The sequence below is a fragment of the Manacus vitellinus genome, unplaced genomic scaffold, assembly GCF_001715985.3.
Source record: "Manacus vitellinus isolate BGI_N305 unplaced genomic scaffold, ASM171598v3 scaffold_8_pilon, whole genome shotgun sequence".
NCBI classification, from domain to species: Eukaryota; Metazoa; Chordata; class Aves; order Passeriformes; family Pipridae; genus Manacus; species Manacus vitellinus.
In genome coordinates, this window is record NW_021940864.1 from 10265812 (window position 1) to 10293762 (window position 27951).

General features: G+C 39.6%; 1 protein-coding gene across 1 annotated transcript in view; it reads left to right on the forward strand.

Moving 5' to 3' along the window:
• Window positions 1–560: 560 nt before the first annotated feature.
• The window catches only part of KCNH1 (potassium voltage-gated channel subfamily H member 1), a 173589-nt gene continuing 146198 nt past the window's right edge, over window positions 561–27951 (forward strand). Inside the window, exons 1-5 of the mRNA XM_029965099.1 lie at window positions 561–636; window positions 6015–6138; window positions 6385–6491; window positions 16657–16785; window positions 24560–24678. Coding sequence (XP_029820959.1) covers window positions 561–636; window positions 6015–6138; window positions 6385–6491; window positions 16657–16785; window positions 24560–24678 — 555 coding nt within the window. The remainder of the gene's footprint in view (window positions 637–6014; window positions 6139–6384; window positions 6492–16656; window positions 16786–24559; window positions 24679–27951) is intronic.

The following is a 27951-nucleotide window of genomic DNA, read 5'->3' on the forward strand; positions in this document are numbered from 1 at the left end:
TACAGCTACTAGTGTTGGAAAGATATTATTTTCAATTTGAAATTTTCTCATGGTAGAGGCCTGCAGTAAAATATTTTCTGTAACAATCCAAAGTAACAAATGTTGAGATGGAACCAGTAGTTTTTATCTATACTGCTGGTTGCAATTAACATTCATTTTCTATAATGACTTAAACTGAGTCAGTTGAAGCTATTGTTTTAGTTAGTGTCTCTCTTGTTATTTGTGATAAATATGATGAAATATATTTTTTAATAATTCTTTTCAGCCTGCACTTGCACTATGCCCTGGAGTACACAAGACAGTTTAAGTCATATTTGAATACACATGAAATGCCTGCATTTAGAGGATTGTGTTTGTGCTTTGGCAACCAAGGAGCTTTTACATCCATTTTTGTTTTTGTAAAGTAAATTAATATAGAAAACACGTAAGCCCAAATGAACCTGTCTGTAGGGTTTTATAATAGCTTTTTTGTACTAGATTGAGGCTGCAGCTTAAAAATTTTGACCTCAGTATTAAGGATGTACAATTTTGAGGCCTCTATATTGTTATTCTGTAGAGAGATGGTGGTGTTCAATCGAATACATAAACAACTATGCAATTCTACTCCAGGAATGAAATCAAGAGGATACTGTGGATGTGAGTATCCTTGTAACACCAGTGACTTCTGCAGGAGGATGTGGGTGGAAAAGCAGAATTTATTCTTCTTATTCTACCATATGAATGGTCTTTCTGTCATTTGAGCAGGTCTGTACTTGCTTTGACTACAGTTACAGCAATTTTGTTAAGATGAAAATGTAGTTGGACTCTGAAGTGCAAGCCTCGAATCCCATGTAAGCAAAGAAAGGATTGAATAAGTACTTGAAATTCAGTTTGACTTATTTTTACTGATTGAGGGCCATATTTTGATTTCTGCAGTTACATTTGAACAATGTAACTAATCAGTCTGACTAAATGCTTCTGTTTTTTTTTTTTCAAAGCTAAGACTAAACATGAGCAAAAATTCACACATACCTATCCTTTGGTAGCAATTTTGACAGGCAAAGTTTGATTTCCTTGTATTGGGAAAAAATTAAACAGAAATGAAGCAGTGTCTCTTTTCCCCATGTCTGAGTGATGCTGTTTGTGATGCAAAGTCACAAGTTTGTAAACAGCAGAATTGTTTGGATGTTTGTCTGCCCCTTATTCTTAAGCTGGCTGTGACATAGCACCTGTGCAGCTTTGTGCCCAGCTAAGGGGGCAGTAGCTAAGGAGGTTGTATCTCTCCCACTATTTCCAGTGACCACGAGTAGGGTAAGAAACATATATACTCAGCAGTTCTTCTAGTTCTGCTCTATGATTTGTGCTTGGTAATGCTAGGGGTCTAGGTTTGCTCCGCTCAAGATCCATGAGAGGAGTTTGAGACTTGATAAAAAGTGACCTGCTGGTCTCAGTAACCAGTGCTATGCAGGAGGGCAATTCCTATTCTGTCGGAGACTGATGGGAGAACTAGCAAGTTTGATGAGGAGCAGGTCTTCCCACCACGGTGAGCCTGGATCTCCCTTCTCTCAGACGGGGATAAATTAGGAGCAAACCTTTTGAGTTTTGTATTTGTGTGCTGACTGTGGGGAAAAGATATCAATCTATTTAAATTACGTTTGTGCACTACACAAACATGAGCACACTTGTGGCCGCTTTGACAGACCCACATATGTGATGGTGCAGTGGGCAGCAGCCTTTGTTATCACCAAGGTCTGCACTACAAATCCCTGAGCAGAGGTTTTCCCTTAGCTTCCTCTGTGCAACGTGCGAACACGTCTGCAATGTGGGAGGGAACGTGTCTGGCAGTGCTGTGAGAATATGTCTGACTACTGGTCTCTGACATTCTGACAGTGTGTCCCAGAAGAGGACCTGTGCGTCACTGAAGGGACAGGGAAGGCAGAACTGGTGGGCTGGCCTGTGGAACAAGGTGGGGATCTGAGCTTGGCAAGGTCTGCCTTAGAGGAGAAGCTGGGTTGCAATGGGTGTGAATGTGTAGCTGTGCAGGGGACTGGTTGGGAGGAAGCACTTGCTCCATGCTCTTGCAAGGAGGTGACCTCTCCTCAGCCAGCTAGTTCTGGTCAGACACATGTCTATGAGTGCATCTTGTCTTCAGGCATTTTGGAAGTTTGAGCTGATGGACAGTTTTGGTTAAACAAAGCGCTATATATAACATAGGATTTAGTAGATACATTAGTTTTAGTGAAGAGTTGTTCTAGAGACTTCCTATTGCTGTTGTTAAAGGACCAATGTTATTTGGGAAGACATTTTCTGATTCTTCTGTAATGGTTTGTTTTCTGAGTGGAGGAAAGTACTGGTTTCAGTGACTGAGTGAAATCTATTCTTACATTTTGGAAGGAGTTAAAATTTTTTTCTGGGTGCTTTAAAGCAACCATATCTACTTTAAAGTGATAATCCAAAACAGATCTGACATTTGAGTGTGTAAAGGCTGACATGAGAGTGCACTGCAGTGAGCAGAACTGACCTGTAGAAAATGCAGGCTAGAAAATATGAAGTGAGGCACTTCACAAAGGAACCGGTGCTGCAGGCTCTCATCACAGAAGCCTGCCCTACTCATGCAAGTAACTGTGCTGCCTTTGTGGTGCTGTAGTTCTTACTTGTGTTTCTGGAGCACGATGTGCTTTGTGCTGCAACTCTGCATGTTTCCTTGCCTCCCAATGGTCTTGCTCAGACTGTGCCAAATGCAACACAAGCCAGAACCCTAGGTCTTTTACATGAGCTTGCCCTCTCCAGTTCTTGCTCAGTTCATCTTGGAGCTCATAAGAAGGGCCAATGATGCTTACAGCTTCTCCTTGGGACAGGCAATACTGCTAATCCAATTGCCATTGTGATAGAAATTGATTTCCTGGTAAGGGAGTCCATTGAGTCCTTTCAAAGAGGTGCCTAAAGTCACTAAATAGTTTGAGTACTGGAGCTATCACATGTCCATTTCATCAGTGTCTTTGAAGAGACTTTAGCAGTGGATTTCTTCATGGTCCTCCCAATCGACTCATTTCCTGGCCTTGTTGACCCACTTGTGAGTCCCCAAGAGGCTCTTCCCTGTGATGCTCGGAGTTCACTAGAGCATCCCTCATGCTTGTTGTGTAACAAAGCCACAGCTGTTTCCTGGCCTCTGGGACCCTGTGTCCCTGCGGATGGAGTGGCAATATTTGCCTCACTGGATGTTGTCTAATATTTTCTTATGTTAGGAACAATTTTTTAACAGATTATGAGCTGTCTCCAAGCAGCACATTGTCAAGAACGTCAGTGCAATTGAATGTAAATGATAGCAATGAGAACAGCCCTTCTACCTCTGGGTTATCTGTCAGAATAAACTATACAGGGGTGTTATAAATGGGAGTCCTTATTTTATGCTGTGTCTTGCCAGTGTTCACACAGGCTTAACACCATTGTCAGAGACACTCTTTCTGAAGAGATGCAGTACATTTGTCAGGTATGTAAAGCCTGGATCAAAGAAAGGTGAAGATGCATGAAGTGAGAACTAGCTGGAAGGGAGAGACACTTAGGAAACAGTGGGATTGGCGAAACCTCTGTCTTGTTCTTTGAATTGTTTGGTGCCCAAGATTTTTTCTTTAAAGCTTTGTAGGTACATAAAGATCTCTCAAATTGCTTGTAACTCACAACTAAGCCCAGCCTGGTCTCTCTGATGAAACATTCTACCTCCACCTCCCAGAGAGGCTCACCCAGTGTAGACTAACAGGGTTGCCTAGTAGGAGTGCATAAAGTACAGTGGTCAAGTCACACTAACTTAAAAACTCATATGGTGAGGATGTTGACATCTGTTCTCTTTGGTAGCTTGATAATTAGTCATTCAGGAGCTGAAATAAAGGCTGAGCTTTCATTGCCCTCAGGTAGCCCTGCGTCTTGTAGGAGAATGTCCTAACTGCTGTTGGAGGAGGGAAATGTGTGCATGGTTTCTGTGCATCCTTTGGAAACTGCCAGTCCAAAAAAATGGGGGCTTCAATGGACCAAAATATAAAGAAGTGGGAATGTAATTCTTTAGCTTCTGCAGTAATGGCAAAGAATCTTTGTATTGTCTGTGAGACCTGGGCTTATGTTAAAATATTAGGTATTGTAAATAATATAGGAAAGGGGAAAAACCCCAACCTTAAAATATCCCCCTTTTTCCATTGTATTCTGTGGTTTAACTTGGGCAGGTTTCTATTTGCTGTGTTAATTTTTTCAGCTCTCCTCTCCATCACTACTCACAGAGCATCTAGCTACAAAGTCTTTGAGAGCCAGGCATCTAGGGGCTCGACTGTTGCAGTCTCACCATTTGGTACTTAAATCCTCTTTTGGACTTAGGTTTTTGCTTTTACCTGTAAAAAGGAGGCAAGAGCACTGCTGTACCTCAGAGAAGCATTGCAAGGCTAGATAAAAGTAGGATTAACACAGTGATGGCCATCAAAAATGTGCCCTATGTAGCCTTCAATAAAAACAAAAAGAGATTATTTATCTGAAGACAGTGAGGTTTAAGTGAAAGGCAGGCAAATGCTTAATAGAAACTCTTTAGGAAACGGAGCGAAGGGAAAGTTACCTTTTGAGAAGGGGAGACAGTGGGAAGGAATTAATACCTGAAATAACACCGTTCAGATCAGGGCAGGACCTGGCCTAACATTTGTATTTGCATACTTTTTTGTCATTTTTTTGTACTTCCTGATGAAATTTAAAAATATCATAAGACAGTATAACATAGTGTTTATAATAGACATTCAAAAGCACTTGCTTAAGCAACGAGAAAGGACGGCTTATTCTTGGGAAGGGGTAAAAGACATGTAATGTTTTTGGAAGAAAGTGCTTCTTCCAAAGAAGAAAGCAAAAGCTATGGTATTTAAAAGAGACTGTGAGAAACAAAGCAGCTGAAATGTCCTGAAGTTATACTACTGGTGTATTTCATTCTAAAGAGTGTATCAAGATACTCTTAGGCATGCTTATGGAATTGACCGATGGATTTAGATAGTTACAGGAATGTTTTATTTAAATCCACTTGAAGTTTGCAATGGGGCGAAAGATATTGAAAGAGGAACTTAAAATAAACAGAACTCTTTGCAATTAATAGGTAAAATGTCTTGCTTGTGGTTGCAGGAGGCATTGATGATGACTATGTAGGTTTGAGCAGTTAGGGGCAGATCCTGAAAAGTAGACAGTGTGGTGGACTCCCTTAAAGGCTCCCCTTAAATATGAATGCCTCTTGATCTCATGCAACTGCCCAGCCTTTCTTTCAAAAGCCAGAGGGTCTTTGCAGCTGGGAGAAGAGCCACCACCTCCTCCTACCTGCCAGTGCTCAGGCAGCAGCAGTGCTGTCTGTCTTGGCACAGGTGTAGTTTTGAGATAGCAGTCATAAAAAGAGTGTCATGGGCAGATTCAGTGAGAATGGAGGTGTGAATCTTGCTTAGGTTTTTTTCTTACTGATTGAAACTCCTTCTGGCTTGTATTGCAAACAGAAAGTTCCTTCTACTGGTGTAAATGCTAACTTTGGTTCTTGGGTATCTCATTGGGCGTGCTGTGCTCTACCCCTCACACATGAAGTATTTGACCTTGTGTGGCCACCAGTGAAGGGAATTGAGAGGGACCATAATGTCTGCATTCAGGGAGGAGAAATACTGCTCATGTGTTGACTTGGCCACTGTTAGAGGCTTCACATTCAATCCGAGTGTCATGGTGGATCAGTGCATGTGGCACAGAGGGAATCTGTCTTCTGTCAAGAGATGAATTTTACCTGCTTGATCATCATGTGTTTTATTTGCACAAACCCATCTTTTTAGGCTTTTATACTTTTGTAAAAGTAATTAATACTTTTCTAAAAATAAGAATTTACTTAAAATTAAAACCAGGAATAATAATGTTGATTGCAGTGGGAATATCTGGGAAAAATTGTGCAGGGACTGAAGCAATTGGTACTGGGTCCTGAAATGGGTATTTCCTCTAATGCAACCATAGCCTTGTCTAATGTCTAACTGATGTGCTTTTTCAAACAGATACTAATTTTGTCTTGGGTAATGCCCAGATAGTGGATTGGCCCATTGTCTACAGCAATGATGGATTTTGCAAGTTATCGGGATATCACAGAGCAGAAGTTATGCAAAAAAGCAGCACCTGCAGGTATTTGAGAACAGATTTATTTTCTGTTAAATAGCTTGTAGTGTTGTGCTTGTTGCTTGAGGAGAAAAGTAATCTGTTTATTCCAGTTTTGTCTTTTATCTCTTGGGGCTACATCTGTCAAATATGCTTTCCAGGTGAAACTAAATCAAATAAGAGTTATTTCTAGGGGGGTCCTTTTCACACTGTAAACAAATTGCTTTATGTCTTTTTTTAGTATGTGACTTGAATTTCTTGCTTTATTCGCAGTTTTATGTATGGAGAGCTGACAGACAAAGATACAATTGACAAGGTCCGGCAAACATTTGAGAACTATGAGATGAACTCCTTTGAAATCTTGATGTACAAGAAGAACAGTAAGTAATTGATTGGTTTGTTCATTAGTGTAGGTGGGTAAAGTTGTTTTAAATTACAGTGTAAACTGCAATTCTGTCAGCCTGGAGAACTGTGCTTTATCTGGGGCTAAATGAGCCCCAGTTCTGCCACTTGATCTAGAAGGGAGAAATGAGAACATTAGAAATGAAAGTCACTCAGGGAGGCAGAGTAAGCTCTCTAATTTGTTCTGACGTTTAGAGTAATTTGTGTGTGATGCTTTAAGACAACACTGAAGAGTCCATCAGCAATGATAATACACAAGTTAGGTTTGTGCAAATAGTTTCCGCTACAGAGAACATACTTCTTCAATTTTTAAAAACTTGATATAGCAAAGCCAGTATTCAGTAGTTTTGAAATAAGCTGAAAGTTTGCATTCTGTAACTTATTTTCCTCTTAACAATTTTGCCTTCTAATCATGAAACTGGTACTGCCTGTGTACAGGGGAGGGGATCTTGCAGAAGCATCCTGCTAGCAGCTTCTTCCCGTTACAGCTCTGATGATCCTTTTGATCAGTTCCACATTAGTGGGCACGGGGGACTTTAACCACAACATATAACTCAAACTCCTGTGATGTAATCTTTGACAGTTAACCTCATTGCTGCTTTGTTTCTTGTTAGACCAGTTTTCTGGGGAAATGTTATCCAATCTATCTGTGTGTGTGAATCATTGGTATTTCTTTTGGAATGACCAGGTAGTACTGATGGAGTTTGGTGAGAGAAACACAGGCACTTCACAAAGGCTAAAAGATAATACTTATGTATGCTAGTGCTGATCTCTGGATATGTGGAGCTGCTTGTTTTCTATCGTAATTAAACTGTTCTTTTAACAGGTGTTGATGCCAAAGTACATGGAGTTGGTTTTTGTTGTCTTTCAGAGAGGAAAAAAAATCCCTGAGAAATTTTTGTTTCATCTCTCTTCTAGTCTTTTTCTTCTCTTTTCAGCCTCTCGAAAGCATCATGACTTTAAACATGATGCTGTTGCTCAGGACTCATCTGGAGCACAGTTTTGCTGGTCCAACTCATTTGGAAAGCTGTATGCACTGTCTGAATGGCCTTGTTTTGTTCTCCTGCCTCCAAAGTTTACCTATTTTTAAAAGCTGATTTCTGTTCCTAGCTTAGTGGCCATGGGGACCATATGCATCTCATATCTATGCATCCAAAGCCAAGTAAATAAGCTGCAGTCATGGGATCTAGGAGGGTCTGAAATTCTCTCTTAGTTAATAGTGACTTGGCACCAAGAGACTATGCAGCTACTCTTCTGTTGTTGCTGCAGCATATGGCCTGCAGTAGAGCCTGGGGCCTCTCTGTCTTTTATGCAGATTTAAAGCAAGGTAACCACTGGAGTGAGGAATGTTTCCTGCCCTGCTGTGCACTTCCCTGAGGAGAGGCAGCCTAGAACAAAGTCCAGCTGTGCAGTAGCTGTGTTGTGTGACATGCCAAAAGACAGAGCTGCAATGGTTCTGCTCTATGCACAGAGGGTCACAGGCATGGGAAAAAGGAAAGCACAGTTTGCTTTTAAGTTTAACAAAACGCAGGGCACTTAATGTTTGTTAGATTTCTGGCTTTAGAGATACATTAACTACTGTTACAGAGACTGCCTAATAACACTGGAGAGTTGTAACTGAAAAAATATCAAAAAGGGAACATCCTGCAGCTTTTTCTCAAAATAAGCCACATCATAGAAAAACGCTGTCATATTTAGCAGTCACTGATCACCCAGACTGCTAAGTGGCCCTTCCCTTGTGGTCACCTTACTTCTGCCTGCAACTATGGCAGCTGCCAGCTGAGGTAATGAACAGGGTTGGTTTCAACCTGCTCTCAGTTCGAAGGTTTTGGAAAGGACCCTGAATTTTTTTAGACATCTTTTTTTCCTGCTGTTTATTTCTTCTGTTTTGCCTCTCTGTTCTTTCCTCATTCTATTTTATTTCTTCAAATTAGCCAGTAAAACAGACAGGAAATAGATTTCTCCTATTCTTTACTTGTCTACTTGCTCCTTATAAACTAACAGTCATGATAAATAGCAGGTTTTTCTTCCATTTTTGAGTTGTTTGGTAATTGGTCATTTTCCACAATCTGCACATTTAACATAATTCTGACTGTTTTAACAATACAGTCTCTGTCCTTTTGGAGGGAAAAAGAAAAACAAACTAGGAGTTTTGAGTTAATTTTCTGCCTTCATCTTATTCACATTTATGGGTGCTCTCTACCCTGGCCTTCCCTTTTTTTGTCCAGTCTTCCCCCACCCAAAGGTGACTATATTCCCTGTTTTCAGAACTTGATGTTAAGATGTCATAGAGGTTTGATGGTTCCTTGGGCTAGGCCCTTGATTACCTAGCAGATATGTGACAATCATTGTTATTCTCTGAAATAATTGCTTCCCAGAAATGCAGAGCTCCTTCAGGATAATTGGAAGCAATTAGAGCAAGCAGGTGCACAGACACCAGATTTTTGTCATTATTGTTTTGATGCCATCCAGTTGCCTTCAGTGGGGATTCATGGTCATACCTGGAAAGAGGCAAAGCAAAAGCTTTCTTTGGTCTGGACTGCAAAATGACAACAGACAGGTTGACAGTAATTTCACATGAAAGCTTCAGTTCCATTGTTTGATTAGATGTGAATGTACAGTGATGCTTGAAGTATTGTTTATTTTTATATGGGAAATCAAAACATTGCTAAGTCTGAAATCAGTGGAAATAAGTGAACTTACACTGAGGAGGGGTACAGCCAAATGTATTAGAAAATATTTTGTATCTAGCCTTAGTCATATCTTACCTTATCTGAATTGATGCAGTTTACGCATCTAACTTCTCATGAGACTTTGAAAGCCATTTAGGTTTTTAGGCTTTATGGTCAGCCTCGTGGATTAAAAATGGCTGAGTAAATTAAACTTGGATGTTCCTTGTCTAGTTTTATATCTACAATGTAGGTCTGGGTTACAAGCAGGGCAAAAGCAGGCTTGATCTATATGCACTTACTTCCATTATTAAAGAAGTAAATTTTTGGTAAGAATACAAATTTACTTGCTTCTGTCTGCTTCTGAAGAGGTGGTGCCTATTTGAAATCTAACCCCCTTTTCTATCCAGTACTTGATCTACTTCAGTGAAAGAATATCTGAAGTGGGGTGAACTCTTCAAAACTAAGGTGCATCAAGAGTTATAGAGAGTCTTCAAGTGTCCCCTGTCTGAGCAAAGGCATTCCCATTGCTTATGGTCTGCAGCTGTGCTGCAGAGAGTGTTAAGACACTTTTTTTTTTTCTCAGAGATTTTTCTACAGATGGGGCCAGCAAAATGCTTGCCAAATTGCTGGGTTGGCTGTAGGTAACTGTTTTGCACACTGCAAAGTAATTTGGTTAATCAATAGCTCTTTGCTGAGTAGATATATTATGGTTATAGTCCTAAAGGCTGGTATTGACTTTCAATTTGTGCTGGGGTTCACTTCCCTGGTTTCTGGGTGCTTGAACGTTAAACAAATTTAACACCATGAATATTTGTATGGGGCTTTTTTTGTTTGTTAATTTTAAAAAAAAATTTATTTTAACATGTGCACCATCTTCTCCTCCCGCCTTCTTCCCTCAGTGCATTAGAAAGCTTTTAGATATCAGAGAATGACAAATAAGCCCAAAATAGTGATCTGGGAGATTCTACTCGCATTTATCTTTAGGACCAGTGCTTTCTATGGAGGTTAAAAACCAACCCCCCCCATCCTAACTTATAGGGAGCAAAGTTCATTTCAAGGTGGTAGACCTGTGATTGCCCACCACTAGAAGGAGAGTTTCTCATAACTGTTGCTGCTTAATACCATTTTAAACCATTTATATGGCGTGTGCTATGCCTCTAGCAGCATGTCTCCAGATGGAAAACTTCGCTAAACCATATCATTGCATAGGACCAGAAGCAGGAAAGAATAGGGGTGTTGGAGTCAAGTGACATGTATCCTCCTGGGCCTCCTGTTGAAATCTAGCTCCGTATTTGTCAAGCAGTGTGCACACCTGCATCTCCTGTGAAATCCATCTGTGTGAGTTCAGTTACTTTCAGCAAGGTCAGATCTAAGTATTTTTGATTCATAAAACTGATAATTCCCACTGATCTTGTCAAATTCAAATGTGTTGGCAAGCAAGACCTGCTGTCATTTCCTCAAACGTATATAGAACAGTAAGACTTACCAGTAGTAATCCTTAAATATTTTGTCTGGGTTAAATGGAAAGAAGATTTCAAGACTTTACTGTGCCTTTCTTTTTCTTATACTCACATTTTGTTCTTCAGAGAACTCAGAATCAGGTAAACCATATCAACATTACTGCAGTACAAGGGTGTGTGATGAAGCTTTTTCCTACTATGTTTTTTCAGTGTCATACAATAACCCTTGTGAGTAGCAATTGCACCTTTGGGGACTACAATGGATTTTTCCTTATCTTAGCATGTAAAGATCTGACCTTTAGAAGCATTAGCTGCCAGAGCATCCCAGTACCAGATACAGGAGACCTGCAGGTAACAGCTGTTTAAGTGCTGGGAATGTATTTTAGGATCTATTCATATTGGCACAGAGTGGTGAGCTGCATACTGAGTTGGTGTGTTCTTTTTTGGTACACACTCTCTCCTCAAAGTTAGAGTCTGTAGGAAACTTTTGTGCTTTGTCTTGCATGGTTAAATGTCACAGGCTTCTCTGAGCACCTAGTTAAAATGTGGGTGGATATTGTGGCTTGCCAAACTCTTCCTGATCACACCTCATCAGCTGGTTCTCTCTTGTGTGATACTGGACAAACTATTTGGTCTGTGTGAAACAGAGAGAAACAGTCTCATACAGAGTACCTGGGCATAAGTCAAACCCCCAAAGGGGTGACTGTAAGGGTCAGCCCTGCTGTTTATATAACTGAAGTCCTGCTGTCTGCATCACTGCATGTAGGAGTTGGTGGAGACAGGGCACATGCTTGTATCCTTTCCATTTCCATATTGCTTGACTGTTTACCTTCAGGACAATACCTTTCTGATGACTGTTTGACTGAGGCATTATCAAGTAACGCAGAGGTTGTGCTTTGAGGAAACTTGCCCTGTTCATTAAGGGCAGTGAAGATGTCAGCTGAGTTGTCAAAATATGTTTGTTTCATTGTATTTATAAATTAATTTTCGTTTAATTTGTGGAAAGAAAAGTTGTGTGTTGCAGTTTTATTTAAACAATGTGATTTTTGTAGTTTTGAAAAACAGCTGCCCTCTTTGGTTAAATGCATCAAGGTGTGGGTAAAGGCCATATTTAAACACTGATTTTGATTTTTGTTATAATCTATTTTTATTTGACAGGAGAGAAAACTTAGGAGAGGTCAATGGCATACTCGGGGGAGAAGCTTGAATAGACCTATCATTCATTTTGCTGCTATCAGAGTTTCTGAAGGACCTCAACCAAAATTAAATAGCAGGTGTTCCTGCTTAGCAAGGGGCTGAACACAACACTGTTGAAATACACAAAACTGGAAATGAGGTTAGGGAAGAGACAGTAGTATTTATGTTACAGGTGGCAAATTGAAAGGTGTGCAGACATTTACTGTGTTTTAGTCTGGGGGGACTTGAATCACAGCCCTTAAAATTGTCTTGCCTTTAAGGCGCTGTAAGTACTGTGCTCAGGCTGGTGAAGACTATTAAGAGCTACACCTGTTAATTCTGGAATTAGCTACATAACTTTGGTACCACAAGCCAGGCTGGTCCTATGGCTACTCTCAGACATTGACTGTAGATTTTTATTTCTTCCCAGTTGTTCATACTGCTTCTCCTGCAGCTTTGAAGTGACATTCCCTTTTCTAGCATGATTGGTCTTATGCCATTAGACAAACTCTGGATTCTTTCACTGTTGATTCCAAATCTAACAGAAACCAGTGTAGCTCATGAGTGTTTACTTCTTTGTTTGTGCACTGGTATTATTGCTGAACTTTACCAGTGAAAGAGGTTGCCAGGACTAAACACAAAATGTAAATGGAAGTAGATGTATTGTTGGAAACACTGGTAAACACTTTCTGTGTGGCTGTACAATGCAAACTGGGAAGTTACTCTTGTTTTGCTGTGAGAGCTCTGGAACATGCTGCAGTTCCACTGCCTGAATAACCTATAGGCTGAATCTGAAAATGACATTTTTCATTAAAATGGCCTTGTTTGTGCTTCTTGCCAGTAGTGGTTATCTGGCTGAGCAGGGACATTGGCTTTGACACCAAGAGCATGAGGGCTGCCTGTAGGACATTGAAATTCTAGTTTCCGACCTGATTTATAAGTAGTTTATACTTTAAGCTTTCCTGTTTAGTAGTTAAATAAACTGTTTAATGTTTAAAAACTAAAATTTTTGTGATAATTAAACCAGTATGCAGGAAAAAACCTGAGCATGGCCACATCTTGGCTGAGCCTTTCAGTGTGTTCCCACAGTTCAGATCCCAGTTCTGCTCTGAAAGATCTCCTGGTTGCGGAGCACTGTGGAAAGCTCATGTAATCCAGCACTGTGAGCACTCACCTCATGACTGTATATTTATATCCACTTGTCTCCTATTCACAAAATAGATTGACAAGATGTTAGGGAATACACTGCAGGGAAAATACGATGTTGTGGAGGCAGATACATGGCCTGGCAGAATTTTCCATCTACTTATTTCTGCTGTTGCAGTATTACTGTGTAGATCCAAACTGGAAGATGATTCATGCAGACCGTGCATGCCACCTTGATTTTACATTCTACCCTGTTTGTGGCACTCTGGAAATTATAAGGGTACCCAAATAGTGTAATTCAGCAAACACACCTACTTTTAGCTGTCAAGGATATCTGGCTCTTTCTTTCAGCGTGTGGGGCACAACACTAAGTTCTACACTTGGCTCTAGATGAAAAAGTGTTCTGTTTTCCTTATTATTATAAACAATGCAGCACAGCAGTGGGAGTCAGGAGAGTCAGAAAGTAAGAACCCTGCTGATAAAAGCTCCTTACCCTGCAGCAGCCTTTACAGGTTATCAGGAAAAGTGTGCATTCAGAACATGTTAGAAAAAACTTGCAACAGCATCCTATAGCATAGTCATAAAGACAAAATGACAGCATGCACCTGACAAATAGCCAGAATAAGAGGGTGAATTGCATCCTTTCTGTTTCTTTGTTGTGTATAGCATCTTCAAAAGTGCAGTAGTAAGTTTTTATAGCTGTGAGAGGCAGAGATGAAGCTGAGTATGTAATTCAGCTTCAATGCTATGAAGGTTAATACCGTGAGCAGCCTATAGCAGAACAACTGCAGGTTGAAGTAGCAAAACAATACAAAGTGGTTTTGGGGAGGGGCAAAAAAATCCCTAATCAAAAAAAGTACATGTGGATAGAGATCAAAAGGGAAGGCTGTAGATGGAGATCTTGGCTAATTAAAAAGTTGCAGTGTTAGTGAAGAGCGAAGTGGGTAAAATGTAAAGCAATTAGTCACCAAGGAGTCTGTGTAAAAGCAGGACAGATTTGATCAGCCTCAGAGTAGTTCACATGTGAAGATGGGAAAAACAAGTAGGCAAGAAGAAATTGGGATAGGCAATTTTAGGAGCTCGTAAAAAAGGGCTGTTGCTGTCTAGAAAATTGCTGTTGGCTGCTTTGTGGCAGTGTCTTCTAAGCTCATTAGCGAGTTAGTGATGATTTTACTGGCACAGTTACTTTCCTGAATCTTTTTTTGCACTTCGCATTTTTGTTTGCTGATAGTTTATCAGAAGGGGTTTTTCAGGAATGTTAACTCTTAAAAAAAATGATATATTGACCCTTGAATACTTTCTGACATGCAGGCATGCTTCAGAAATGGCCACCAGTGATTCCATCTGGATTTCTCTGCTTGTTGAGCAGAGGCCTCCATGCATCATATACCCTGCTGTTTATAGAGGTAGCTGTACATATGGCATGGAATCTCAGCCAGGGTTTGAAACTGCCTGTGCTATACAGGCACAGTGGGAGCCTTAGGAATTGAACTTCATTTATGGAAGTTGTCCATGGGTTTTGGAGGTGCCCTGTCTTTCTGTAGCCAGAAAAGATTGCTCAGCACTGAGGCTGGGAAACAGCCAGGTGAGACACTGGAAGCAACAACCTGTGTTATATTAACATAGTTGGAAAAAAAGCTGCCTTTGCTGAACAGTAACTTGTGAAATACCTGAGGTTTCTTTGTGACCCTTTGACAGTCAGGAAGCACAAGTGACCCTTGTTATTAAAAACTACTGCATGGAATATACCATGTAGTGTGCATGTTAAAATACTGAGCAATTGAGGTGAAAGAGAATCTGATCACTAGCATAGAGGAGGGTCCTGTCATTGAGAAAGAAAAGAAATAGTCTTCTAAGACCACCCTTTCTAAAATAGACTTTGCCACATGTATGATGAAAATAACATGGTGCTCTTTATTCTGGCTTTCCCAGATTTTCAAAATCCTGCTGATCCTGATGTTATTTTGGCCTCTGCTGTGTAGACCCTTCTCTCCAAACATAGCTTACAAGGGACACAAAAGCAAAATGTTGCTCATGGCAAGCAAACCTAAATCCTGTCTTCGGTTCTTACTTCTTGTGCCTGCAAAAGCAATTACGAGTTTTCTTCATCATCACTGAAGGTGTAGGGAAGTCTGGAAACGCATGTACAAGCTCCCTGAGAGCCTAGGTCTGGAGTCTCACTATTGCCTCCTCACAGTTGGAGAAGTCATCTTTTTATGTCTAAAGTTAAGACTGCAGACTTAAAAATGGTGCCTTCAGGGAGGCCATGTTATGACATACAGGAACCAAGTGCTTTGTTCTGAGCCCTCTAATCAGCTTATGCTCAAGTATCACTGAAATCAATGTGGTGAGTCCTGTGAAACGAGTGGTGGACACTGTCTTGTTACATGGAACTTCATTGCTCCCATTAGGGTCTGTAGCGACTGGGACACGGATACCCTCGCTGGTCAGCAAGAGAATAATTTATTATTTATTTAAGGCCTCTATTTATAGAAGAACTAGTTTCATCTTTAACCTATCAACAAGCAGTACTTGGCCCTATAAAATTACAGTATGCATATTTCTACCCATCAACAGCTAATGTCCATCTTTACACCTATCAGCTTTCAACATGCTTTTTGTTTTCTTCAGTCATCTTCTTCTTCTGGGTCATGCGACCTTTGGCTCCACGCACATTGTAGACACTTCCTCCTACCTTCTACCACTTTCTCTTCTGTTCTGGCAATGTCCTCTGCTTTGATAACCCTTTAAGTTCTGCTCTGGTCCACAATCCTCCATAAGGGTCTTCTCAGCAGTCTCAATAAAACTGCCAGAAATGTAGAAAGGCAGGGCTGACTGACAGATTTTTCTCCTCAAGGTGATCTGCGTGGATAGATGTCAAGGAACATTGACAGCAGCATCTGAAGGGTCATAATGTGGGATCATCTTTTTCTGTGATGTGCAGGCTTTGAACTCTCAAGCAATTTTCATTGGTAGTTCATCTACTGCAGTAATTAGAAAAGTACAGTTTTATGGAGTACAGCTTGATCCCATCCACAGCTCATGGTCTGGTCCTAATGGCTTGTTCTCTTCTGAATTCCTTGGAGTCTTGCTTTGTGCTAGAGTGATTGTGAGCAGGCTTATGACAAGGCAAGCTGGAAGGCAGCTTGGAAAGGGTTTCCCTTGCTTGGGGGGATTTCCAGACCAGAGTTCCCAGAACCTGACTCTTGAAGGTAGACATAGGCTGGTATAGTTGTGAGGGTGTGGTGCTCTGTGTTTACAGACAAGTCAAAGACTACCACTTCCTCTAAGGTTGAGACTCTGTATTGTGGTCATGGTCTAGGCACAGTTGGCCTGTTCTCAAGTCCTTTATATAACCAGCAACATTCTGTTGTGTGCACCCTTTGCACATGCATGGAACTCTTCCTTCAGGAGATCACAAGACAGTTCATAAATTCAAGTATTCACTTTGTAGGTGAAGTTCAGAAAGATGAGCGACTGCTGAGGATTAAAAAGCTAATCAGAGGTAGAGCAGAGAACTTAAATAACACTCTTGTCAGCTGCTTTGTCATTATTCCTAATAGGTGTTTGCAAAAACCCCAACATTAAAGTAACACTTACAGTTGGCTGATATGAGATGTAAGTATCTAAACTAGCACATTTACTGTTCTGCCTACCATTGACTTACGTTTTGATATGTTTGTTTCCAGGAACACCTGTCTGGTTCTTTGTGAAAATTGCTCCAATTCGAAATGAGCAGGATAAAGTGGTTTTATTTCTTTGCACTTTCAATGACATAACGGCTTTCAAGCAGCCCATTGAGGATGATTCATGTAAAGGTTGGTCTTTTTCACAATAATGTATTTATGATGCTTTTGTTTGTTTGCCCTGGTCTTGAAAGAGCTGAAGTCCTTTAAATACCAAATCCAAAGAATTAAATGTTACAATGGCTTGTAGCCGTGCCACTGGGGACAGCATTTGTGCAAGGGATGGTTGCTGGTTTTGTAAGCAAATTGTCTCTGGCCTGCCCTGGAAAGGGTCATTGCTAATGAAACCCCCAAGTGCTTCAGAAAGCACGTTTTATTTAGTAAATAGGTACTGCTCTTCCTTTTAAATACATTATTAACCCACAGTCTAGCATAGCCTTCAGGGATTCATAATGTTGCTAAACAGCTCTGTACAAATTGTGCATGAAACTGTACACAAAAACCAAGGAATTAACCCTGGCGGAGTCTGGCAAAGATCTGAATAATTTCATTCTGCCTGGCTTGATGTTTCTTGCCATTATTGTGGGATTCCTTATATTCAAGTTCTGGACTAGTTCCCTTTAACCTATGTGAAGAGATTCATCTTGAGTTGAATCAGGTTTAAGCTGTCCTGGTGTGTGAAGTAGCATTGCAGTGTTCTGCTGTTAACCCTTCACTGAGTTACAGCCTGGAAACCTGGAAGCAAACTCGGCTGTGACAGCAGCATAAACTTGCACTCAGGTTCAAATCCTGTCAGAAATAGACCTTTTGTACTCATAAGAAGCATTACAGAGACTCGTGTCCTTCTGTTGTTTGCATTTTTGTAGTATTTAATAATATTTGTAGTATTAAATTAAACAGGAAACTTACTGTGAAGATGAACTGATTTACATTTGTTTTAAAAATGTTATTCTTTAAAAACATGGTTTCTCAAAGTGGAAACACCTGTTACCATGAAAAAGGAAGTACAACCTTGACAAACATACCCTCTCCCAGGCTATGTGGGTAATTTTTTTTTCTTGTTTTAATGCTATTTGTTTGGGCTTTTATTGCTTTAATAAAAGTAAAAAAACTTACCTTGTCAGAAACTTTGGGTCTACAGTATTTTTTCCCTGCCTAGTGGTCTTCACTGTATCCTAATGAGGACTGACAAGCTGGCGTTCATTTGTTTGCTGGTAGTGAAAACCTTTGTTTCACTTAGTTGATAAGCAGGACTTCCAGTCAGGAGTGGTAGCTGTCTTTTCTCTTTGCTTTCACAGGAGTTCCTTAATGCGGTAGAGGTAGCCAGTTTGTCCTTTGCTTTCGGCACAAAGAACACTGTAACTTTTTTGTTTTCAAGAGAAATATGTTGGAGAAAGAGAATGCTAATTTTATTTTATTTTTTAAAATCTCATTGGATCTTGAAATCATGCTGTTGTTGCAGTGGTCATGGTAATTCTCAGCAGTTGCATATCTGCAGTAATATAAGCACTAAACCTACATAAAAGTGAGGAGTTGCAGAGGAGTTAATGATGAGCAAAATTTCTTCCTCTAGCCCATGGAAACTGGTAGAGCATCTAACAAAGGTTGCAGACAGAAGAACTGGATATATTATTTAGAGGCCACTGATTCACAGCTCTGTACTTCTTCCCTGACCTATCTCCTTATGTACAGAAGGGCTTGTGCGCTAAATGAGTCTTCCAAATATAATTTCTGGATCTCCTAAAATTAATAAAGTTCCAGCAGTTTCATGCTGATAGGGAGTTGTCTGTCGCTGTATACATAGATTAGGCATGGTATAAATGAAACTGCACTTTCTGTTTTCATCCTTAATTTAACCCCTATACCTTTCTTTCAGTTACTTGCTGTAGGCTAGCTTTGAAATTTTGTTGTGTGCATTTAAGAAGGTGATACTGTGTCAGTTATTTGATGGCTAAATAATCAATTTCTTGGAAGAGCTGATTGGTCAAATAGTCAAACAGAAGTTTACATGCATATCCACGACTTTAATATTAGATCTCATTGTGCAGTTGTATATTGTGAAGGGAGGAGGGGGAAAGGTACTTATGGAGTGTCAGACAATTGTCTGTAGTAGGTTCTAGAATTTATAGAGTGGAAAAACCTTTTTGGAAGATTTAAAAAAGGTAAAATTGTGTTAGCTTCTTCTAAGAATCATTATTTTAACAGATGTGAGCTTTGAAGAGGGCATATTCTTTGTGCTATATTCAACATTATGTAGGAATTTTGTAGCTTGGCTTTGAAAGAACAATTTTCAAGGGAATGTTTCTTGTATTCTAAACCCAAACAAGCTCTCAATCTGAAAAACTAAAACTGTGAACTTAGTGATTGTTTAAGTGAAACAATTGAAAACTGATTGCTAAAACAATTATTTTTCCTTCTTTCACCTTCAATCAGCTTTTATCACTTTTACCAAGTTTATATGCGAAGTTAGTTTTCTATGCATATGACCACTCAATATGTAATAGGCTGCCTGTAGAAGCAAATATTTTATTAACATATGTGCTATTTGAACAATTTCATAGTGGCATAAAGTATTCACGTTTTTCAAAATCAATGCCTTTATGTCTATGTAGAGAAAAACTTTATGTAGTACAAGAACATGATCAATTTAAAGAGTAAATAATCTGTCAGGCTAAACCTGCTTATCTGTGGTATATTAGTTTTCTATCACCTGCTGGCAATTTCAAGCCTGATTGTTCAGCTGCAAATGATGTAGAGACTTTTTGATTGAGAAGTGTGGAGCTCTGATCGCAGGTGTTTGCTACACAAAAATGAACAGGCATCTTTTATCTGAAGGTGACTCAGAGATAGAAGGTCCCAGTACTGTTTTTCATCTTAATTATTTTTTAATTTATTAATAATGTTAGACATTGGAATAGATGAAACAAAGTCATGTAAAGGGTAGACTTCTTATTGTAGTCTTTGTTGATTGATTCAGATAATTTACAAGATGTTTATTTTATGACTACCATGGAAAGTAAGTAAGCTTGCTTTTAAATGCAGCAGCTTTAAAAATAGTGCATTCTAAATAAAACTACTTAAAAATAGTGTGCCTGTGATGTGGATGATACAATATTTTTAAACAACCTCTTTCCACTCTTTCCTGTGTGCTTGCCCCTTTAAAAAATCAGGGAAACTAGGTTTACTTGAATAGAAGTAGGCAAAATCGAGCTATATCATGGCTAAATTTGGATTGTCAAGTGGTAGGTCACCTTCTTAGCTTAATTTTAGAGTATATACTGTATTTAGAATTAATGCATTTTGTCTGTATATGTCTTTCTTGGTTTGAGATCTAACAAACCAATGTTAGATGTTTGAGAATAGTGTAGAAAGTGAAATGCATCACTTTGTGAAAACAACTGTTTGAAGACAAATAGAATCTGTGCTTGCCCTCCAAGTAGCTCATAAGAAGTTTGCCTGAACAGGTTTTGAATGTATGAATACAATGGGAACATATTCAGATGCATCTATGCTGCCTTATAAAACTTTTGAAGTGATGCTTTGGATCCTAATTTTTGCTTTTGATACTTTGTATTTATACAAAAAGGTGATAAAATTAAACATCACTGAATCATATAGGAGAATGGTTATTAGCCTCCTAGATATTGTAGCCTCCTGTGCTTTGTAGCAATTATCAGTTGCTATCTCCTCTGCAGAAAATGCTTTATTTCATTTTGCAGCTAAGCTGTCCTTTGCATAACAAGCAGGGCTACACACCAAAAAAAATATTTTGATTGCCTCCTTCATCTTAATTCAGGGGAAAATCCACATTTTATTTTTCCTTTTTGTTTCTGTTTTGTGTGTGTGTGCGTGTGTGTGTATGTGGGTTTTTTTTGTTGCTGTCTAATTTTTTGTTCTGTTTTTAAAGATGTATTTATATGAACAGAGCCAGTGTTTGAAATATTTTGATTAAGTTATACTCAGCTTTCATCTGGATGAAATGTTTTCTTAAAAAAGGAAACAAATGAAAGGGAAGTGGTGAGTTTATTAAAAACCTTTGGTATGCTTTCCCAGTCCAGATGGGAAAATAATACAGTGTTAGTCATGAGGTTTCAAAGGGAAGGAGCACTGCAGAGAAGCATGATGGATGTAAGTAGGGATCTTTGATGTGCAAGAATATAAAGGTGGTTTGAATGGAGGTAAGAACTGCTGGAATTCTGCTTTTCTCACGTTTACACAGTCGTGTGAACAATAGACCCATGGACAAACAAGCTTGTTCTCTAGCAGGGAATGGCTCCTTCTTCTGATTCCAGGCGTTGTGTAAGCCACAGATCAGCAACTTGATAACAAACGTTCTGCAGCTACCACAGTTCCTAATGTTTAAATTTACGAGTCATCATGATCAGACTGAGGAGAGTGGTAGGAAACAAATAACTACCTACAAATAAATAATAAATGTTGTTGTGGTTGAGTATCAACAGATCATGCTCACCTCAAAGTACAAAAAATTGGTTTCTTCAGCTTGAGACCATTGTTAAATAAAGCTTTATACTTGAATGAATAAAAGGTTTGAGTTAAATATCACATCACAGAAGTATGTTTCAATGCCATGTTTCCCCACGAAACAAAGCTTTTGTCCTCCTTGTGGGCATCTTGTCTTGGGTGTTTTCAGAAGCAACTTCTGTTCAGCTTTTTGCAAAGAAATGGTGGAAAACTGAAGGAGCATCATGGTATGCAGAAGCGCTGAAATCAGTGCTGTTAATCTTGAAGGCTCTTTCTTCATCCTTTTGAAGCTGAAGGTGTTTTAGTGCTGTGTTATTGTTTTGTCTCTGAATAATATTTTCTGCAGAACTGAAAAAGGAGACCAAACAATGATAAAATTGGGTTAGAATCAAAGACAGGCACAGGCAAGCACAACCATGGAGGTTGTATTTAGCTTTATGTTTGCTTCTTGAATTCCAAGCTGACTTCTCTTACCTTGTTTGAGGAATATATATGCCTATATTAGAATCACATAGCCTCAGTAGATTTCAATTTAATTTATATTTTCTCTTTTTCTGGAGGAAAAGAATGGATGTAAGGATATACCAACTGCTTGTGTTGAATGAGAATAATCCATATCATCTGATCCTTCTGTTCTAGCATGACTGACACCACTCTATTCCTACAGCATTCTGTAACTTTGTTTCTTGTCTTGGATGGATCCATGACCCTTAAAATTTAGTGTTTATGTTCAGTCATGTGCCTTAAGTCCATTACTTGACCTGTCTTTACTGGATAAATATCTGACTTGCTGTAGGCTGCATCTGTCCCTAGGATTCTGGAGGAAAAATTGGAATAAATTCAGCTGCTGTCTTTTCAGAAGAAATTATCATTCAGTAGTATTAGTACTGGCATTCTCTCTCATTTTCATTTTCTTTCTCCACAGTCTACTGGTCTGTTCTAATTTGGCGTTGAATTTCCCACACTTTTGTCTTTGGGTTTGTTTATTTGTTTGCTTTTTTGTGAAAGACAAACAACCCAAAAGTCAGTACAAGGAGGAGAACCTTCTGTTCTAAAGATGATATTCATGCAGCTGGGACATTTGCATGTTGATTCAGTGCCTGGTTTTAGGCATACTGTTGCACAGGTGCATGCACCACTCCAGACTGGGTTCCCATGTGTTGTACATGTAAAGGAGGGTTTGGGTATGTACTTCCAGCCTGCCATTTTCATATCAGCACTGGTTTTAAAAGCTGAGCTAAAAAGCTTTGCCTCGGCACAGTTTCTTGCCTATAACAAACAGTTGTATTGTTTTCAGATCAGATTTGGAGTATAGGGTGAGAGATCTAATGTTCATGAAAACAGTTCTTTTGTGCACCATTTAAGCACCCACAAGTGAGATTTCCAACATGTAGGGTAGATGAGATGCTTATAGGGAATGCTGGGGAGAGAAGAATGGGTTAAGCTGAACCTTTCAAAAGGAGATGACTCCTGGGAAGAAGGGCAGGTACACAAAGGTGCTCAGCACTCATAGCGACAGATCATGTCACAGAGTTGTCTGGCAGTGCTTTTTTGCAAAAAAACTCAAGTGAGGTGCTTCCTTTTCCTCATATCTCTATTTATGTCTGAATAGCCTATATCTTACAACATTCAGTGTTAGGAAGAAAATGCACACTGAAAGTTTGTCCTCGGGTTTTGAACCAAACTTTGAATCTTCCTGAAAAGTGCCCTACCCATCAGTCTGGTTTGACTTAGTAAAAGGAACTGTCTATGTTTATCTGGAATTATAAATATTTTATGTCTGGCAAGGAAGGCAGATTTCGAGTTCCTGTGTGAAGCTGGAACGCTGTGGTCTGTTCTGTTCGTCACTGGGGCTGCCGTTTGGAAACAAGCCCCGTTCGTCCTGGTTCAGCACCACGGCCAGCGCCACCGCCGCACCGCCGGACCGCCCGCTGCCCCGGCAGCCCTCCCTCGCCAGGGCTGGAGAGCGGGCGGATTGCTTATGTCCTCTTGGACCACAGCCCCCTCGGGCCCCGTCGGTCTGGCCAGCTGCACAGTTCCTCACCTGGGTCGCGGCAGTCCTAAGCACAAATACGAGCTGGAGTGAGAGCACCCCTGCAGAGAAGGATGTGGGGATGTTGGTGGACGAGAAGCTTGACAGGACTGGGTGATGTGCACTTGAAGCCAGTTGTATAAAGCCAGCTGTATCCTGGGATGTGTCAAAACCAGTGTGGCCAGCAAGTCGAGAGATATGATTCTCCTACTGTACTCCAACCTTATGTGACCCCCCCTGGAATACTGCATTCATCTCCAAGGCCCTCAACATAACAAGGACGTGGACTTGTTGAGTGAGTCCAGAGGAGGGTCACAAATATACTCATAGAGATGGTGCACCTCTGCTGTGCAGGCAGACTGAGAAACTTGTGGTTGTTCAGCCTGGAGAGGAGAAGGTTCCAGGGAGAACTTATAGCATTTTCCAGTACACAAAAGGGGTCTACAAGAGAGCTGTAGAGGGAACTTTTACTGGAACCAGGTTCTTATTATAAACTGAGTCTTCAAAGTGCTGAACATCCTTAGGTGGAGTAGGAGATGAGACTGCTCAACAGTTCCCATGTGGTGCTAACGTTTTTCAAGATTGGGACTAAATGCACCAATGTTTTCCTTTCAGGGTACCAAAAATATCCAGATGTGTACTCTACCTGACTTTCTGTTATGGCAAAGTACTGCCCATAAAGATTATAGTTGTAGCTACCTCTTGTGACTGTCGTTCAAAGTCTTCTATTTTGAGGGGTATTTGAAATCACTGTAAAAAATATTGTGAATTAAAATTCAGCATATGACTTCTCTGACAGAAGCTGCTAAATGTTTTATTAGAGTTTGAGAAAATCTATTAGTATATTCCCCCTTTTGTTTCGAGAGGATAAAATTAATGATTTTGTTTTGCTCTTCTGCTCTGCTTTTTATTATCTTTTGTATATTTCTCTGCTTATGCCAGATCTATGCTTGATACATCTGAGGTCAAATTCACTTCTGTTACAGACAACTCTAATTTTCATTCTGTGTTACTTTAGTCTTACATCTTGATTAGTCTGGAGTGTCTTCTGTGGTGCTGAGAGATCCAAATCTGGTGATTGGATTTAATAGAAGATTATTGTATAGTGGACACTTATCCTTGCAAAATATGCAGTTCATGTAACAGCACTCTTGTAGAGCCACTGAATACAAAGCTACTGCAGTAATGGGTTTTATTACAGTACCATGCTGACACCTATTTTGTGACTTGCTTTTATCTGGTACTTGCCTAAATTATAGGCCCTTGTGGTCAGTATTGAAGCAAATTGTTCTGTTTGAGCTTCACCTCCCCCCCTTAGTTATAAGAGGTTTTATATGGTACCCTTGCAGCTTTTTTTGGGTAATGTGTATAATCTTGCACATTTTCTTGCAGGCTGGGGGAAGTTTGCTCGCTTGACTCGTGCCCTCACGAGCAGCCGAGGTGTCCTTCAGCAGCTTGCTCCGAGTGTCCAGAAAGGAGAGAATGTTCACAAGCATTCGAGACTTGCTGAGGTAATGTTTTATTTCCCTGAGAGGCTGTAATGTTTTTAGCCTTTTTGAGTATGTTGTCTCTGTGTGAACCAAGCACTGTGTCCCCCTTGCCCTGGGAATCCGAAGGCTGGTGGCAGGCATGGGAGCTCAGAATATGGTGCATGTGCTGTGAAACATGTCCCATGACACTGGAATGGAAACAGAGGTCCAAAAGACTTCATGTAACCTAATTACAGCATTGTGTTCCATATTTTATCAAAGTCTTTTAACGGCACTATTATTAAAATAATTCTTGCTTTGTTTCTATTCTTCTGAGGATCTCAAGGTTAGTAGGATCTTGGACTATTTACTTATGTAAAATTGAGGTGAGAAAAACTCAGGCTAATACACAAGGAAATTCTGGAGAATCCTTGACATGAGTGTTCTCTGAATTAATTTATGTCTGGTTACTTTTCAGTGGGATCCCAACTCTGCTTTACAAACTGGTTAAAATGTATGTTTGAGTTACTGGCTTTACAGACAGAACAACTGTAAGATGCCACAAGTAACACTGCAGACAGATCAGGAAAATGAAACCTTGTGATTTAGGTAGTCTTTCAAAGTTTTGAGAAAAGCTCCAGTCAGAGAAGGCTCTTTGAAGTACTTAGGGTTTGAAGGCTTTCACCACGAGGGGGAGAGACTGTCACAAGTTTCCTGTAGCTGTCTCCTGGGCCAGTAGCAGGGTCTCCCTGGTGTAAAAACAGCTTAGGGAAAGGCTTGATATATGATGTTAATGACAGCTTGGCCAATAAAACATGTCAGTCCTGCTTTACTTATTGCTGTGAAAGCCATGGCAGCAGCTGTGACTCTTGTCAAAAATTTTTGATCTTCCTCTGTAGCTGGAGGTGTAAGGCATTGATGGGTTCCATGAAGTCTCCATATAGTTAGCACTCTGTTAGATTTGCCTGTATACACCTTAGTTTCTATGCAAAATAAAAACATCCTGGCCAGGCTGTACTGTTATCACAGATAATGATGAAATTGCCGCCCTGGAGCTTACCTATTCAGTGTTTAATACAGAACTACTCAAGAATGGAAGTTGGAAGTACAGAAATAACATAGATCATCCTAGCACAAGGGAGGGGCAGACATTCACATAGATACCATGGGACTAGCACATGTCCACCCTGAGGTTGCTTTAGTGTCCTGGAATTTGGAATAGTCTCCCTCTTAATCCTACTCAAGGCTTAGCATCAAATAATCCTGTCTCTCTTTAGATGTCTGCCCTTGAATTTTAGTTCATGCTAAAATGTATTCAGTAGAATGTAAGGCAAAGGGTCTGAGGTTATTCTCTTTGGCTCAGTGAACCTCAGCCTGGACCTCAGTGACTACATGTTACTGAAATTTCTTGCAAGCCCACGTGCTTAACAAGTCTTTGCAAGTATTCTAACTGGCACAGCCAATTGATTAATAACAAATAATAAAGGGCAAATGTATGGTTTACATGTCTGAAATGAGTTTCTTTAATTGCTGACTGAATATTGCAGTCATTATTTTATAAAGAACATTAGCCCCAACTGTGATGTTAGGTAGCTTGTTGAATTTCTCCTGTAATTCCATTTCAGTCAATAGAACTACACTAGAGAAAAGGAGAGTGCAGATAATCATACAAACAAGACCACTTTTCTTACTTTGAAGATATATGGGGTGCTAGGATTCTTGTTCTGGAAAGATCTCTTCATAATATTGAACATTGGATCTCCCACTGTTCCCTGTTGTATTTTCAGTTATTTTTTCTTTTTTTCCCCCTTCATCCCTGCAGTAGTCTGTTTGAAATTTTAAATTCAAATTAAAATTCATCCTTTTTCTTTTCCAACTCATTATGACATTTACCATCAATCTTGTTTGCATGAGAAGGCTCTTCATTTATTGGAATATTACTCGTGTCACTCCTAGTTCTTTATCACTTATATTTTTGAATATCTGAGGAGTCAGTTGTGTCCTAAAACCTGAGTGCAGCAAGGTGTTGCACAAATAGGAAGCAGAAGCATGCCACAAAAGCTTATGATTTCTTTTATTGTTTATTAAATAGTTTAAGAAAGGTGCTACTGCCAAACTACTTTGTTTTATCCTCAGGTCATGGGTAGTACAAGCAGTGTCTATGAAGCTTCAGTCTTTGACTTTTGCCAGTAGGCATAGATTTTTTAACCTGACTTCTCTAATAGCAGTCATATGAAAACTACTTAAATAAATTACGCAATTAACACAGGGTTGTCAGGTAACTCTGAGGCTACATTTTGCGATGAGAGTGTAAAGTAATTAATACATTTCTGTGGCTTAATCACCAAGAAGCCGATTGTAGGAATGATTATTCCTGGTCACTTCATAGTATGTGTGTCATCTGCACCAATGGTCTTAGCTGATGTGTTCTGTACACTTACCAGGCAGTTCTGGGTAAACAAGATTGTGTCATAAGTAAAAAAAGTGCAATAGTTGTAAGAAATAAAAGCAGAAAAATTATAAAGGTGCTTAGCAGCACTGCTTAATAATGGAACTCCTGCCTTTTTTTTTTTTCCAAACCTTGTTTACCAGGAACTTAAAACTGCCATTAAAATCTACTCCAAGTTGAGGCTTAGCACCTAGCTCTTAGCTTGGGAGCAATTTGTGTGGGTGCCTGTGAAAACAGAAGTAAAGGAGAGTGAGGGAGAGCAAATATGTGCAGTGAAAACACAGAAAGGAGAGATTAAGCTGGAAATAAGTGATTGTTTGTGTATGTGTTAGCTTTTTCCCCTTCCCCCCAGTCATGAGATCTTAAAAATAAATAAGTCATTGTAACCACTTGTTGATGCACTTTTGGAAGTCCTGGCTCAGGATATATTCACAATTTTTTAACAAATTTAGGATTTTTTTTTTTAATTTTGCTATGTTAAAAAAATCCACAAAAAAAACCCCAACCCCCACAACCTTGTGAAACCAGTGGTGTAATTGGGGCATTTCTGCTCTTGAAATAAAATTCTGCAGCTTTAAAGGGCTATTAAAAACATCGTGCATCATTACCACAAATAATAAATGCAGGTAATACAACTGTATTGTCTGATGAATCATAAGTAATTGAAATAATACTTTTATTAATAACTTTCTCAAAAAATACTTTTTTTACTATGATAAAACAGTATAATAGTGAAAATTCTTCTGAACCCAAGGCTGTTTCAGTTATTTTGAAAATTATAGTAATGAAATAATCCAGGGCACATGGATGGAAACTCAACCTATTGGTTTATATAGTTGTGTACGTTTTTTTCATGATTACTATTA